General features: G+C 50.4%; 1 protein-coding gene across 2 annotated transcripts; it reads left to right on the top strand.

Moving 5' to 3' along the window:
- Positions 1-4,187: 4,187 nt before the first annotated feature.
- On the top strand, positions 4,188-12,120 carry RBM15 (RNA binding motif protein 15). Of its 2 annotated transcripts, XR_012838891.1 has the most exons (2): positions 4,188-10,124; positions 11,736-12,120. XR_012838891.1 is itself a non-coding variant. In XM_075775582.1 (1 exon), exon 1 carries the CDS (start codon positions 4,289-4,291, stop codon positions 7,166-7,168), a length of 2,880 nt encoding a protein of 959 aa, XP_075631697.1. In that variant the 5' UTR covers positions 4,188-4,288; the 3' UTR covers positions 7,169-12,120. The 2 variants fall into 2 exon arrangements, 1 of the variants encoding a protein (XP_075631697.1); XM_075775582.1 differs by having other exon boundaries at positions 4,188-12,120.
- The last annotated feature ends 4,192 nt before the right edge of the window (positions 12,121-16,312 follow it).

The following is a 16,312-nucleotide window of genomic DNA, read 5'->3' as shown; positions in this document are numbered from 1 at the left end:
TAGGCAGCGGTTAACTCAAGCAGAGGCACAGGGCAGGGTGAGGAGTCTTGAACCTGACCCCATCTCCACACTGCATCTCCCCCCGAGGCTGCCAGCGAGCACCGGACACCGCTTTCCTGGCTGCAGGAAGAAATCCGCTCTCTCCCGCCTTTCCTCGAGGTCCTGGGAGCTGCCTTGCGGTTTGTTGCCAAACCTCACTGACATCCCGCAGGGTGGATATTCTCCAGGTTTTTTTTTGTTTTTTTTTTTTTTTTCTGGCGAAAGCAAGGTCTGGGTTGCTCTGGAGATCGTTGCGAGACTTGCAGCGACTGTTCGGAGAAAGCTTTCGCCTCCTCTCCAGGTCAGCTCACTTCTGGGCTGGCAGCTCCGGTCCCAGGAGGGCTCTTGTGGCCTCGCCTAAGTGAAGCTAATGTATTTCGACGTCTCTAATGGCCAGCTGGGATACAAGCACATCTCCAGGAAGAAAGGCAGCTTGTCTGAATGCAAAACTGCAAACAAGCAAACGCCTCCCCAGTCAAGATGCTCGCGAGTCTTCTGCCCATGTCGATCAGCAGGGCTCAGAGCGGGGGCTTTGGGATCCTGCCAGGGAGCTTGCTTTGCTTCTCCTCCTCCGTCAGACTGACCCGTTCCTCTGCGGTCATCTCCAGCCAGGCTTATGAAAAGAAGACGCACAGTCAAACCCCCAGAGAAAGGTTTTTGCAGGAAAACATCAAGTTTCTTTGGTTCTACAACACCCAAGTATCCTCAGGGATGAGCCCAGCTCCGCAGAGGGATCTGGATACCCAACTCCCACGGACACCAAATGTAATTAGATGTTTATATCTAGGCCAGGGGCTCAAGGGCCATCTGGCACCTTAATTATTCATACACGTATATATAAGTGCAAACAGAGCCTGGGGGGAGTTTCTCAGGACCTGACAAAGCACACTCTTCTCTAGGGCTGGTTTCAGGTGCTGCGTCGCCTTTTCCCAGTGCTAAAATCCCCTCCAAAACATCCCAGTGGCACTGAACGGGGTGCTGCAAGAGATCCATGTCGACAACAACTGATGTGGAGGTGGAAAAATCCAGGAGAAAAAGAGTCCTCCCTTGGAAAGAGTCGGTCGGGAAGACTGAAATCAGATTAAATGTCTGTCAGGAGGGTCCGTCCCCACGGTGATGTGGCCCAGCAATCCCCCAAGGTGTCTTTTAAACCATGACTCATCAGCTGAGGAATTTTAATTTCTGTGTTTCTCTCCTCACCTGAGGCAGCAGGAGGAAGCGGTTAGGACCTTGGCAGATAGAAGTCTCCATCACTAGCTGTTTAAAGTGATGCATTTCCTCTCAAGCCAGTGGAGCTGTGCCAGGTTTTACCAGATGTAGCCTCAAAGATGAAGCTGAAATATGGCAAAATAGGGTTTTTTCTCACAGTTTTAGCTTACCTAGCTGAGGAGTGATTTCTCAGCTCCTATGTGGTGCTCTGACAGGTGCCACGGGATATGCAGGAGGGGAGCTGGCAGGGGGGGTATCTGCATAGGATGTGGATACATCTGATCCAGACTTAAATGATGCTTTTTAAAATTTTTTTTTAAATTGTACACTGGGATATTCTGCTCTCCAAAGCATGCTGTGGGCTCGGTCTCCTTCCTCAATCAATCCCATCCCATACTTCAGAAACTTTTCTTGCAATTCTGGCCCTGGAAGTGAGCTTGACAGAATAGCAATTTTTTTTAGGGGAAAAAAAACCCACCACAACAAAGCCCAAGCTTTACCCTTCAGTTGTGTCTCCCCAGGAAAGCGGCTCGACCCAGACAAGAGCAGTGGTTGCGATAAGCCTGTCTGACAGACTCCACGTCTCGCTCAGCCAAGGCTCCTCCGCGTCGGTGCTGCCACCCCTCCTGCACATACCTTTGCATCACTTCATCTGGATGATCCCCATCCACCTAATTGTATCTGTCTTCCATATACTTTACAATAATTATATCCACATGAGCCAAGCACCCGTATCATTGCGGGTCTGTCTCCGATACACCCGTTAGGTTAACTCAGTGTTGTTACGTAGGAGGATCTCATTTTTCAGAAGCTCAACATATATTTCAAACGCAATTTCTACCGCTCCTAGGTCTATATTTAGACATCAGCTATTTACCCACCACCGAAAACCCACCCACAATTTCAGGAGCCTCTGTGTACCATCTCTGTCAGAAGGAGATGATATGACAGGGAGAAATGCAGTCTAATGGACCGCTATTAAAAAAAAATCTGATTAAATTCTCTCTCTGTTGGATTAAGACGTTCCTGGGGAGCAATCTTATTTCCGCGGGGTGACACAGAGATGCGAGGACATTTCACTCAGAGGCACAGCAAGGGAACATTGTGCTTTCTGCTCTCCTTATTTCAAACCACTTAGGCTGTGATTATAAAACACGGCTCAGGGGGGCCGTAGAATTGCTGGGTTAAATGTTCTTCCTACTGCAGTGTGGTTGCAGGGTTTGGTGGTGGTGTGTTGGCTTTTTTCTTCTCATCAGGTACTGCTGGATTTCAATGTGTTTCGGTGGCAACCAAGAAGAACAGACGGATTGTTCGCTGGCACAGCCCTGGGGCAGGAAAATTAGGGTCTGGGGGGATGACTTATGGGACAGTGGGGTGCAGGGGCAGTACCGCTGGGGTCCACCCTTGCCACAGCTCTCCTCTCACCGTTCGAACATTTATCTTTCCCTTCTAGACTACACACAGGCAGGACAAAAAGGAGCAAGAGCAGCACTCGTGTATCCTCACAAGATACACAGACGAGATTCACTTGCTCCATGGGGACTGTTTTTCCCTGGCCTGGAGGTCGCAGCAGCTCCAATCCCTTCACCTCAGAGGAAGACAGAAACCAAAGCTGTCCTTTCCCATCCCTAACTGCCTCTTGAGCTCCTGCTCCCGAGCTAAAGATGAGGACGCTGGCGAAAGCAACAACGTTATCAGCATGGCTAAGGTTTTCTGCGACGCTTTCAATGGTTTCAACGCCTCCAGCGGGGCAGTAACAGGGTGAGCTGTGACCGTGAGAGGCAGCCGGTCCCCGGCCCGGCTCCTGCCGCTCCTCCGGTACCCAAGAGGGGAAGGCCGGGGCTGACCCCGGCGCGCTGCCGGCCGAGACACCTGCGGGGCTCCCACCGCCGCCCCGGGAGGCGTTTCAGTGCATTTCCTGGTGCGGACACGTACAAGGAAACAGGCGGAGGGCAGAACAGGCACTGACTGTAGGCCGAGCTGTCCTTACCAGCTTGAACGCTCCCTCCTTTCCCCCTCCGCCCCTTCTTCCGGTGAAGTTGAGCCCCAGCCCACCCCCATGGCCTTTATCCCCCAACCGATGGCGCGTCCCTGTGAGCTGAGGAGACGGACGGAAACTAAATCCCACCTCCGCGCCGCAGTCCGGCGCGCACTGAGCTCCCAATCGCGGCCGCACGGCGAACTCTGCCGGGAAACCGCCCTCCGCACCGTTGCGACCAATCAGAGTCAGAGAGAGCATGACTGATCTCCACTTAAGCCTATCCGCAAGCTAGCTGACGACACCCAATCAGATGCCTGGGGAGATTTTTTTCGCCCAATGATAAACGAAGAGGGGAACTTGGGCAGCAGCCCGCGCTTCTTCGGGAGCGGCGTAAACTTCAGCCAATCAGAGCAGGGCAGAAAAGGTTACCAGTGGCCAATGAGGAAAGGGGGTGAGGAAAAAGCAGCTCGCGAGAATTTGAGAGGGACGATGGGAACCCGCGTCTGAGCGAGCGGGCCAATGGGGAACGGTGGGGCGGGGCCGCAGCAGGACCATTATAACTGGCAGGTAAGAGAGCAAATAAAAAGGAGGAGATAAGCTGGCCCCAATGGCCAATGAGCAGGGGAAGTCCTCCCATGGTTGAACTGCTACGATTGACAGTGGAGAGCCCCCAATCAGAAGGCCGCGCCCTTTCTAACCGTCCAATGAGCTAGCGGGGCGGGGAGGAATGTGGGGGGGCGGCTCTTCCCGCCCCCACCTCGCGGGCGCGCGAGGCCGGTCGGCGAAAGGACAGCCCGATGAGCCAATCGAAAAGGGCAGAGAGGGGGAATGGGCGGGCCTTCCGCCCGGCAGGGGCGAGGGGGTGGGGGTGACGCGCTCGGCGGCCAACGAGGGCGGCGGGCCGGCGCCGAGCGCCCAATGGGCGCCGAGGGGGCGGGGCTGGCTGCCGCCGCGGCTTCCAAGATGGCGGCGGGTGCGTGAGCGCGGCGGTCAGTCAGTCGGTGAGGCCGCCGGCGGGAGCAGGGCTGGGGGCGGGAGGGGGCCCCGCCGCCCGCCGCCATGAAGGGCAAGGAGCGCTCGCCGGCCAAAGCCAAGCGTTCGCGGGGCGGCGGAGGCGGCGAGGACTCGGCGTCCTCCTCCTCGTCGGCGCGGGGCGAGCGGAGCAGCAAGAAGCCGAGCGGCTCCGGCGGCTCCAACGGCAGCGGCGGGAAAGCGGCGGCAGCGGCGGCCTCCAACGAGAGCAACAGCGGGAGCAGCCGGCGCGGCCCGCACCCGGACAAGGCCGGCCGCGCCAGCAGCCGAGAGTACGAGGCCGGGGCGGCGGCGGCGGGCGGCGGGGGCAGCCGACACGGTTACGGCGGCGGCAGCGGCAAAACCGCGGAGGCGTCGCGGAGCAGCAGCAGCCGCGGCGGTGGGGGTGAGTCCCGGGCGCCGGCGGCAGCCCCGTCCTCCTCTTCCTCCGAGTCCGGCGGCGGCGGGGAGTACAAGACGCTGAAGATCAGCGAGCTGGGCTCGGCGCTGAGCGACGAGGCGGTGGAGGACGGGCTCTTCCACGAGTTCAAGCGCTTCGGTGATGTGAGCGTCAAAATCAGCCGCCTCCCGCCCGGTACCGGCGCTGCAGACGAACGCGTGGCCTTTGTCAACTTCCGACGGCCCGAGGACGCCCGTGCTGCCAAGCACGCCCGCGGCCGCCTCGTGCTTTACGACCGCCCGCTGAAAATCGAGGCGGTCTACGTCGGGGGCGGTGGAGGGAGCAGCCGGCGACGCAGCAGCCGTTCCCCGGCGCTGCTGGACAAGGAGTCTCCCTACGGCACGGCAGCCATAGGGGTGGCGGCCGCGGCAGCGGCGGCTGTGCGGCATCCTCCGGCCGGGGCGACGCAACGGGCCTTGTCACCCGCTGGTAGCGGTGGGGCCCTGGGTTATCGAGACTACCGGCTGCAGCAGCTTGCCCTGGGCCGCTTGCCACCTCCGCCCCCTCTGCCCAGGGAATTGGAGAGGGAGAGGGACTACGGGGGTTTCTACGAAGCGCGAGTGCGGCCGGCCTATGGGCTGGAGCGGGTGGCCGGTGTGGCGGCTGCTGGGGGTTTTCGTGGAGGAGGAGGGGGTGCTGGAGCTGCTGGCGAGGAGGAGATCAGCCCCGAGGACGACCAGAGAGCCAACCGCACGTTGTTCCTGGGCAACCTGGACATCACCGTGAGCGAGTCAGATTTACGCCGGGCTTTTGACCGTTTTGGGGTCATCACTGAGGTGGACATCAAAAGGCCGGGGCGTGGGCAGACCAGCACCTATGGTTTTCTTAAATTTGAAAATCTGGACATGGCACATCGGGCCAAGTTGGCCATGTCAGGAAAGGTGCTTCTGCGCAACCCCATCAAGATTGGGTATGGTAAAGCCACTCCGACTACCAGGCTCTGGGTGGGTGGCCTTGGGCCCTGGGTGCCCCTCGCTGCCCTGGCCAGGGAGTTTGATCGGTTTGGCACCATTCGCACTATCGATTACCGCAAAGGTGATTCCTGGGCCTATATCCAGTATGAGAGCTTGGACGCGGCGCAGGCAGCGTGCACCCACATGCGTGGTTTTCCCTTGGGTGGGCCAGATCGCCGCCTCCGCGTTGACTTTGCTGACACTGAGCATCGGTACCAGCAGCCCTACCTGCAGCCTCTGCCCTTGCCACCCCCTGCTCATTACGAGCTCGTGGCGGAGGCGGCTGCTTTTGGGGCTCACCGGGGAGCCCCACCTGATCCTCTTCGGGGGGCCCGGGACAGGACGCCACCGTTACTCTATAGAGACCGTGACAGAGACCTTTATCCTGAGACAGAGTGGGTGCCCCCCCCACCCCCTGTACGGGATAGGAGTAATCGGGCAGCTGCCTATGACCCACTGGAAAGCCTTGAGCGCCGCCGGGATGGTTGGTCCTTGGAGCGGGACCGAGGGGAGAGGGAATTGGGCAGTAGTAGTAGGGATCAGCCTAGGAAACGGAGACTGGCGGAGGATGGAGGCCGGCACTTGGACCGTTCTCCAGATAGCGAACGCTCTTCTTCCTCCCGGAAGCGTCACTGTTTAGCCACAACCTCTCCACCGGACCGCAGCCCCGAGCTTCTTGGAGGGAGGGAGCGTTACAGTAGTGACCCCGAGCGCTCGTCCTCCCGTTTGCTCCTGTTGGAGCGGCCTTCGCCTGTCCGGGAATCGCGCAGGGGCAGCCTGGAACGGGGCCAGAACGAAAAGCGCGACCGCAAGAATTCTGCTGAACGGGAGCGGAAACATCGCGCTTCTGCGGCAACCGCCGTGCAGGAGTGCAAAAGTCCAGCCAAAAAGGATGAACGTGCTACGGAAGGAGGTGGTGGAGTCTCCCGCCTCAAACCTCCTCCTCAGAAACAGCAGCAGGACGGAGCGTCGCAGGCCGGGGGAGCCCCCAAGCTGTGCTTGGCTTGGCAGGGGATGCTTCTGCTGAAGAACAGCAACTTCCCGTCCAATATGCATCTGCTTCAGGGGGACCTCGGTGTTGCCAGCAGTCTCCTCGTGGAGGGAGCGACTGGTGGGAAAGTAGCTCAGCTCAAGATCACCCAACGTCTTCGTCTGGACCAGCCCAAGCTGGACGAGGTCAATCGTCGCATCAAAGTGGCGGGTCCCAACGGCTACGCCATCCTTTTGGCCGTGCCTGGCGCATCGGACGGCCGCTCCGCAGCTGGAGCTGCCGAGGCCACCACCACCTCCACCCAGAGGCCACTCAGGAATCTGGTGTCCTATCTAAAGCAAAAGCAGGCTGCTGGGGTGATCAGCCTCCCTGTGGGGGGTAACAAAGACAAGGAGAACAGCGGGGTCCTGCACGCCTTTCCACCCTGCGATTTCTCCCAGCAGTTTCTTGACTCCACAGCCAAGGCGTTGGCCAAATCAGAGGATGACTATCTGGTCATGATCATTGTCCGTGGGGCGTCCTAAGGCCCCTCGTGTTCTCTGTACCCAACCCTGCCTACTCCTCCACACAGCCCCTCCAGTGTGTGCCAGGTGCTACAGGATACAGCCTTAGCCAGCCCTGTCATTATTTTAAATTAGATCTTTGTAGGTGACTTTCCCTGCCCGTTTTTCTGTTACTACATTTTTCTATAAAGTTAGAAGCCAGAAAGGTTGGTTAGCCGTTAGTGTGAATAGGATATTTTGAGAATCCCCTGTCAGTGGGGATAGCAGGGAGGCTAGGCCTGCTTTGATTTACAAAAAAAAAAAAAAAGGAGAAAAAAAAAAGAAAAAAAGAAAAAAGAGAAAAACAAAAATTGGGGAGGGAGGGGAAAGAACAAACTCCCGTCTTCTTAATTTTGATTCGTGTCCTCTTTTCATTTCATGTATTTTAAAGCAAGTTAAATAGCTCATCCTTGATAGAGTTACAAACCTAAAAGACCAGATTTAAAGCACTCGGTAGTTTAAACGGAAAACCACATACTCACTAGCGGACTGGTGTCAATTTTTTTTTTTTTCTCTCGAGTCCTTGAAATTCTGTGACGGCCTCAGGCCGGTGGCCCTTTGGCACGCAGGATCCCTTTCCTCAGGAGCCTGCTGGTTTCCCTTTGAGTTGCATGGCTCAAGGTTGATGTCTTTCAGGTGACCGGCACCTGCTCTCGGGTACACTGCAGAACATTGAATTCCTTTAGTGGGTGTTTGAGAATTTCATCCAGCCCCTCAGAATGCATGCACTGAAAGTATGCTTTTTTAACAGGTGTATTTCTCCTATTTCTCTGAGTTCTGTTGTATCCCATATATGCACTTTGGGTTTGTAGCAGTGACAATGTTTGGTAAATAGCTGAGGACTTTGTTACAAACCATGAATGTCTTGTGCTTACTCTGGTATGCAAGAAACAAGGAGGTGCTTTAAGAATAACTTTAGTTCATTGTGGTTTTTTGTTTTTACTGCCTTTTTTTTTTTCCTCAAAGAGTTGCAGGTACAGTGGGGTCTGGTTCCACAGTGCAAACTCTGAGCAAGTGTGCTTCTCTCCAGAGATGGTTTTAATTCTGTGATAATTTAATTACATAAAAGTTCTCATTAACGTTTTACCTCTTTGTTAATAGCAAGAAACTGCTGTCTGCTAGGGACTTTTCAGGTACAGCACAATGGGCATTACATGAGGTTTTTCATTTTATAGGCATCTGGAGTAAAAGTTTTTTTTAGCATCTTGGAGAAGTATTGAAAGTATTCCAAGATGCTGAGGTTTGAGCTCTTGTTCCTCTGATTCTAGGAGGGAAGTAGTTTGCTTTTTTTCAAAGAACATAGTTCATTTTCTTTTACGCTTTTTCCCCTACTCGTTGGACACTTTTCTCCAGCTGTCTTGGCCTATGGCATTTAGGAGGCAAGAGGGGATCTAAATCCCTGTTGTTTTGTTTAACAACTGAAAGGATGTTGCAGCTAGCTTCTAAACTGAAGTGTAAATCTGACTGTATCGATTTACAGGCCCCAAAAACCGTTGCACTTAAACCCAGAATGTAATCTTGCACTTAGCCACGTTTTCAGAGACTTGGGCAATGTAAAAGCGATGCTGCTTCACTCAGTCCATCCTCCGCGATATTCCTTGGGCGATCGATACAGGGACAAGTTGATTTCTGTTTCAACTTGCACAACACAAAAATCGAGTTCAAAATGTGGAATAGTACACGAAGGAGGAAATGTCTTGAATGTATTTTATGGGCACAGCAGTTCTGAAGTGTGACTGTACTTGCTTGAGATTCAGTGTCTCAAAAAATAGGAATTTTTGTAATGCTGCTTTGCCTGACCCACTCGTCAGAGAGTGCTTTGGTTTGAGTGGGTTTTGATTTCCTTTATCTGACCGGAATGAGTAGACGTAGTATCCCAAGCATCGCGGTGAACTGAGAACTTGAATGGCAGCATATCTTGAAAGCAGATTTTGGTTTTATAGCTACTTTTCTTTCTAAATGGAAACGTACAAGCCTCATTTAATGCTCTTAAATGTTTGAGGGTAAAATCCAGGATTTCTGGGTTGTTGTCCTTCAGTGTGAATGTAATACATGGCAGAATTCAGCTGTTCATCTTACTATTAACAATGAGAATTTTTCAAAATGACACCGATAATGCGAATAACTATATGTTTTAGAAGATATGGCGTATTTACCACTTAATGCAAAGAATGTCTGTTTTAATTCTAGCAGGTGTCTGTTGTGTGTCAGCAGGTAATCAATGCTGTTGCTAACTCACTTGCAGTTCTGCTTGCGTTTCGAGTGAATTTTCTCCTTGCATTTGACTTGAGTCGCTTGCAAGTGCAGAGTTTTAAAGGAAAGAAACTCGAACCACTGGGAATTCAAATCTGCCCTAAACCAAAAAAGAAAAAAGCAGCACTAATGTCATTTGTGTTCAACACTTAAACTTGCTGAGAACAGTGTTTGTTACACTGATATGCAGTAGGCACCTGTTTTTAAATCCTGTAAAACTTGGGGTCAAGATAGCTTGTCAAAGCAAACTTGGTGTGGGAACCCTTTTGGAAAGAGCATCCTAGATGCGCTTCCATTATTCCTTGTAAAACAGCGGTGGTTTTACCTGCCACGGGCTTTTATGAGTCAAAATTGTGCTATGCTGGAGGGTAATAAGGAACAGGCGAGGCTGTATTTGACTCCAGGTTTTCTGATTCCTTATTTAATAGAGTACCTGCTTCTTTAAATCTGGTTTATTTGTGGTTGCTGCTCTGTTTTTTTGTAAGCAAGGATTTTAACACCCTTTGAGGGTTCTTAATGTCAAAACATAGTTGACTGGCAAGATTTTTTTTTTTTTGCCGGCACTTAAGTTGACGTGCTGCCATCGAGGCTGGTACAGCTTGGTAGGCTGTGCTTTTGTCTGAGGCTCTGAAGTGTGCACCATTGGAGTAACTGTCCACTAAATTCGTCTTGGCCAGGGCTGACCGTGAGTAGAAGTCCATACGTAATACCACTTCTGTATAGAGCAAAACAGATGTAGCAGACTTTAGCGCTCTTGTGTTTGGCATTATGTTGCTCAAGCGAGAGCTCAGTATTTTTTTGAATGTTATGTGCAGCTGATGTTCCTATATTTCATTAGTTTGTTGAATTAGCGTGGAAAAAGGATGTCCTTTTCTTGAATCATTTCATAGTTGTGCTTTATGCTTTGGGGAAAGAACCTCAAATGACTCATACTTTTGTTTAAGATTTTAGTTGGTTTTTTGTTTGGTTTTTTTTTTTTTTTTTTAATTGGAAACTTTATGCAACTTCCTCGGCTGCCGGCCAGTGGCTTGCTTTGCTCCCATCTAGCTGGGACTGCAGCATGAACGCTGATGTTACCCTCAACTCCAGAGGTTTCAGGTTCCTGGGTTACAAATACCAACTCATCCTTGTAAGCCTCGTAGAGAGAGCAGGGTATTACGTGCCAGGCAGACAAATCTTCCTCTCTCTCTCTCTTTTTTTTTTTTTTTTTTTTTTTTTTTAGCAAGAATGTTAAGGGATTGAAGTATTTTGGTGACAACTTGCTCAGCCCCCTGTGGAGGGCGGAGAAGAGAGTTTTAGATTTCTTGCATTGGCTGGGGAGCCATCTGGTTGATGGTAACTGAGGTGAAAGGCCTTAAGTATTAATGGGGAGGAGTGAATCAAAATTTGTGAAGACAGGTTCAAAAACTCTGAGGACTCAGGGAAAATGGCTTGGAAAATCCTAGTTCCTGGCTTTAAGAAAAACAGTGTTGAGGGCAGTACTCCTGGGGAGTCTGCTGTAGGCCTGTTGAACAGAAACGAGAGTGGAAGAAATGATTGCTATGTGACTGTAGAGCTTTTGGGGTTCTTTCCCCTTTGTCTCCCCCTTTTTTATTACTTTCTGCAGATAGCACTGAAGGACAGATATTCCAATGATTTAGAAACTGAATGATGAGATGATTTTTGTATTAGGCTTAAAGCAGACTGTATGGTTCAGAGAATGGTTAAGTGAATATTCAACTTCATGCAGTTTTGATTGTGTGAAAATGATGGATGAGAAATATTACTTGAATAGTAACAATTTTAAATTATATTAGGTGTGTCTTTGATTTGACCTTTTCTTTAATATTGGAGTTGGCTGCTTTTAGAATTCCACAGCAAAATGAAAACAAAAGAGAAACTTGTAACACTACGTTTCATATTTTTGTTGATGAGTTGCCTTCAGGAAATATTTTTTGAGGAAAGTCAACTGAATTATTAATAATTTGGTTGGTTTTTCTCCTGGTTAGTTATTTTGTTGATGTGTCCCATTAACTGTTACTGAAAGTTGAATAATCATCAGTACTGTAAGCCTAGTTTAACCTTGGTCCAAAAAAGAAGCCCTGCACTACTTGTTATGCATCTATACATAGAAGGTGACTTCATTTCAAGGTTTTGTGCCCGTGGGTGGTATTGGTGCTTTTTGAAGTCCAAGTAGAATATTCAGAAAGGCCTTGTAGCTCTTTATGTTCATCTGTATAAGGTAGGGAGGGGACAGAAAAAAAAAAATCTGTTGTATACATTTGTATTGAAATAACATTTTCTTTCCTCCTGCAAGCAAAATTGGTGGACTGCAGAAGACAACCGCATGGGATACCAAGCTCTAATGGACCTTTGGGAAGAGAAGCTGTGGCTTGTGTGGAATTTACATGGGCCTCTTGATGGAAGAAAGCTTATCTGTTTAGTATTTGTGCATTTTACTAAAATGGCAGCTTTAAAAAAAAAAAAAAGTTGTGTATCTGCTATTGTGATGCCAATGCCCGTGTTTTAAGTGGAAAAAAAATGACCTCTTTGCTTTGTGCTGTGTACACAAGATTGCTGGAAAAGTAAAGGAATACCGTTTTTATGGCTCACACAGCTTAAAAGTAGCTGTCACTCAAACATGCGCTCACAGTTGAGCTGATTTTGTTTCATTCTAAATAAATTGTTTCTTTTGAGGAAAATGGTTTTTCTGCCTGGAAGTGAATTGACGACAAACGTTTGACCCCTTTGGTTGCAGCGGAGGGGTTACACGCTGCTGCTGCTCGAATGTTTGATCTGATAGTTGTGGGTCTTGAGCAAGAAGCAGGGAGAACCGACACTTTTGCGTTGACCAGCCTGTTGTACCAAATCTGAAGAAATCTAGTTGATTGTCTTGCTGTGGCACCCCCTTGGTTTGCAGTGAAAAAGGGGGTCACTGGCTCCTTTACTCCTCATCTTGACGAGGAAGCGGTGCTGATGCTGGCATGCAAGAAGCAGGGAAGCACCACCCTGCGTCTCAGAACGGTGTACAAGTCTGGGGCTTCGCTGGTTTGAAGAGCTGGAGTTCCTGAATTTTAAGTTTCTGATTTATTTTGTTCACCCAACACGTTTGGCTTTAGTTTTGATTATTTTTTTTTAATTTTTTAATTTTGAAGAAAAAGTTTGAAATTGCTTTGAATCTTGCACGTAAACCTTTGCACCAAATTGCCAAAAGAAAAAGAGAAATGAGTCCTTAAAAGTGTTTAAATGATGTTAATAAAGCCTTTCCTGACATACGCGAGGCGCTCCTCCATCTCCAGGGGCTTTTCAGCAGTTATGCAGTGATGGGTTTAGTGCTGAATGGATGAAGAGTTCCTGAGAGCTAGAGTCGGTAATTTATAAACCTTTGCGTTGGTGTCTCAGTGCCTTATTTTGACCGGTTTTGAAGCAAATGGTTCCACACGCCTCGGATGTGCATGCACCCTGATCGCGCCCCAGGTACGACTGCATGTTTGCTTGCAGTCGCCTCACTGTGTAGTACAGATGGTGAGAGGAGCAAAAAAAAATAATGGAGGCGGCCCGAAAATGTTGTGTGCTGTAGTCGCTGCGTTCTCCTGTATTGGGGGCTCCTGAGCTGTGGAAGGCTGTTCCAGTGCAGGAGTACAACTCCATGTTTGCTGCAGGAGACTTCGGGGCACGTTTGACAACTGCAGACGTCAAGAGGAAGCTAACACTGCTGCATCGTTGGCTTCAGAAACCTCTCGTGTTATGCTTGCCGGTCTGTTAGAATTAATGTGACATGCAGATGAAGACACCTTGAAATGCAAGCTTGCCCTGATTGCCTTGACATACTTTAACCTCCCATGGATAACGAACCTAGTGCTGTCCTGCAGCCGTGCAGGATCATTGCTAGGCTGCAGGTGCCTTTCAACACAAGGATGCCATGGTTGTGCTCTGCAAGGTTCCTGGGGCAAATCCCTAAACCAGGTAAGGGGGTTTAAGAGGTTGAACTGAATTGTAAAAGAAGATGATTTTGTTGTTCGCCTTTTGGTTTTCTTGATTTTTATTTTTTTTTCCAGCCTACTAACTTTTACTAACGTGTTTGCTTCGGTCAACGTGCTGCTCCATCCGCTCTGGGGATGGGAGCGAAGGAGCGAAATCTTTGATATAGCGTCTGTGTTTGTTTTGGGGGTTCCCATTAACGAACGTGAGGTTTCTCTGCCTGCCTGGGGTGAGATGCCACGTGGGTGAAACTAAAGGTTTTCAGCTTGGCGAGCTAGAGCTGTTATTTTGACTTCGTGAACTGCTGGAATTAACACTGCTTTAACCCGGAATACTATTTATAGCTTGTATATGTTGATAGGAAAGCCAAGCCAACGATTAAGCGAAGCTAGCAATGTGTTTATGGGATGCTGGTGTATGCGTTTCAATTAAGCTGTTTATTGGAAACGGGTACAATTGTAGATGTTGCTGGTAATGCGGGGCGGGGGGGAGACTCTGGAGATGCCTTTTCTTCCAGAAGTTGGTGTTTGTAGTTAAAATTCATATTTTTGCAATGTATTTCATGTTCTGTTGAGATATGACCTCTGAATCTGGTATAATTTGAAGTGTTGTACAGAAGGTTTGGGGCTGGGGGTGATCACGAGGGGCACGTTTCAACCTCTTTAACTCATCTGGGCGATGATGCCAGCAGGAGATGAGTGATCTGTTGGCATGACCCAAATAAAGGAGGTGGTTTTGACAAGCTGGCTAGCCGCTCAGGTAACCAGGCTTGTGTTTCAGGGGTTGGGCACTCTCCTGCTTTTTTGGGCATGATTTGACTTGTGTTGTGGCAAACGGGGCTGTTGGTGGCGATTCCAGAAGAGGTCTGCCTCTCTGACTCAGATTTCACTTGTATTTAACTGGGAGATTGTTCCCCATTGTCTTTACGTTATATGTTTATTCCCAAGACTTGGAGGTGTCGTGGGATGTGGTGTGGGATGATTCTCCTGCGGTCATTGTTTTTCATGTGCTGGGGCTGCTCCTCTGCCTTCTGAATTGGTTAGAGGGATGCTTCAGGTAAAGCCAGGCTTTTGTTAAAACTGGTCTCTTTGAAGGGTTAAGTGCTCTATATGCATCATATTAATTTGGCTAATGAGACTTCTGGGGAAAGTGGATTTATAAAGAGAACCATTTAATTAACTGCACTGTGGTAGAAAGTGATGCAAGTGGATTAGACGGGGAACTGGTTATTTGAATTCACACGGGTTTTTTTTAGACTTGTGCTTTTACCAGCCGCAGCTGATTTAATAAGTAAGTTTAAAACATCAGATGGCCCAGATTCTGCTCTTCGCTAATAACAAGCTTATATTTGCCTCGTGCTGCTGGTTTACTGTGAAATGGCAAATGCTTTTTGAGGATACGCTCTTGCCATGTGTCCTGGTTTTTGGAGCGAGTCAATTTGGGCAAGGTGTCTGCAGAAAGGCCATGGAGAGAAGTGGGAAGTATCTTGGGCTGATGGCTTTGTGATTTCCATTGTGTCTCCTTCGGTTATTGTTTAGTAGCTGTGTGCCTGAGTTTAATTATAGCTGGCTTGGGAACTGGGTGAAGGAGACTCTGCTGCTGAAGGACTCAGTCAGCAGTACTTGCTGTGATGGGTTATTTGGGGCTGATTAACAAGACTCTGCTGGTGTTCATCCTATTTCTTCATGTGCTGATGGAGTTGAGGTGCTCCTAGCAGGAGCAGAGAATGTGTATGTGGTGGCACAAAGGTCTACTATTTTGTCAATCCTTTGTGTCCTGCTCCAGGGATGTGTTAGTTAAATGCGGTTGAAGAATTGAGGTATGGATGCTGTCAAACACGATGGTGTTGCTGTGAGTTAATGAGTTGCCACCTCCCAGCCCAGCTCCTGTGTCCATGCCGTGGGGTTTGAGGTCGTGCGCATCGTCCAGGGATCAGGATGGGTTGTGTGTGCGTGCAGTCGGGTTCCGCGGATGAGCCGTAGGTTAATTGTGGGTAATAGATATTTCATGTGCTTATCTCCCTGCCTTGACCTTCATACCTAGTTCTGCAATCGGATCTGAAGATTGGGCTGTAGATTTTTAGCTATCTTCAGTATTTCCTGTCCCCAGATCCAGTGATAGGTCAGGCTGACTTTTAGCGACGCGTACAACTTAATCTGGCGTCCTGCCCCGGACTGGCAGTTTTCCCTGTAATTCCTGCCATTCGTAGCAAGCGCTCGGATCCTTCAGTCTGTATATCCTTTCCCGGGCCAGCACTGCGTTTCAGGCCCGTAAAATTAGACACTTTAGGTATGCCTCGGGACACACGTAGGATGCAGAAGGATTTCGAGTCCAGGGAAGCTGACGAGGTCTCAGGAGGGTGGTTGCCATCGGAGGGGAGTTGTCCTGCGGCCCAGGGTGGGTGTTTGCAGCCTGCTTGTCCGAGAGATTGCGTTTGGCTGTTGCCCGCAGCGTCAGCAGGACAGCACCGGGGCTCCGGCTCCGAACCCAGCGCTGCTGCCCGCCTGCGCAGAGCTTCGGTGCGGGATAAACCCTTGAACCACCCGAGCTGCTGTTGGGGAGGGCACGGCGAGGAAGGGGACACCAGCGTTTCTCGTGCTGCTCCCCTTGGGTGGATGAATACAAGACTCTGTGTTTCCCCTCTGCCAGCCCAGCTTTCCTCTCTTGCACTAAGGCGTACCGGCGCAGAGCTGTGCTAGCCGTCAGACACCTTTTAACCCTTCCCCGTCGCACGCAGCCTTGCGCCCCAGCAGCAGGTTGAGGCTGGGCGAGCCTGGCTCCAGCCACCCCATCCCTGCGATCCCCCCGTCGCAGCCTGCTCGGCCGTCGCTCCCTTTCCCTGCGGGACCGAAGGCTCGAGGGGTTGGAAATCAACTCACGGGCGTCGCGTTAATCACCAGGGTGTTGTAAAGA

Source organism: Balearica regulorum, chromosome 25 (assembly GCF_011004875.1).
Source record: "Balearica regulorum gibbericeps isolate bBalReg1 chromosome 25, bBalReg1.pri, whole genome shotgun sequence".
Lineage (NCBI taxonomy): Eukaryota > Metazoa > Chordata > Aves > Gruiformes > Gruidae > Balearica > Balearica regulorum.
Note: the sequence above shows the minus strand (reverse complement) of the source record. Positions and strands in the feature narration are given on the sequence as shown.

What these genes read in the sequence shown, in the direction of transcription:
- RBM15 (XM_075775582.1), top strand. Translation starts at nt 4,289, where the DNA reads ATGAAGGGCAAGGAGCGCTCGCCGGCCAAAGCCAAGCGTTCGCGGGGC.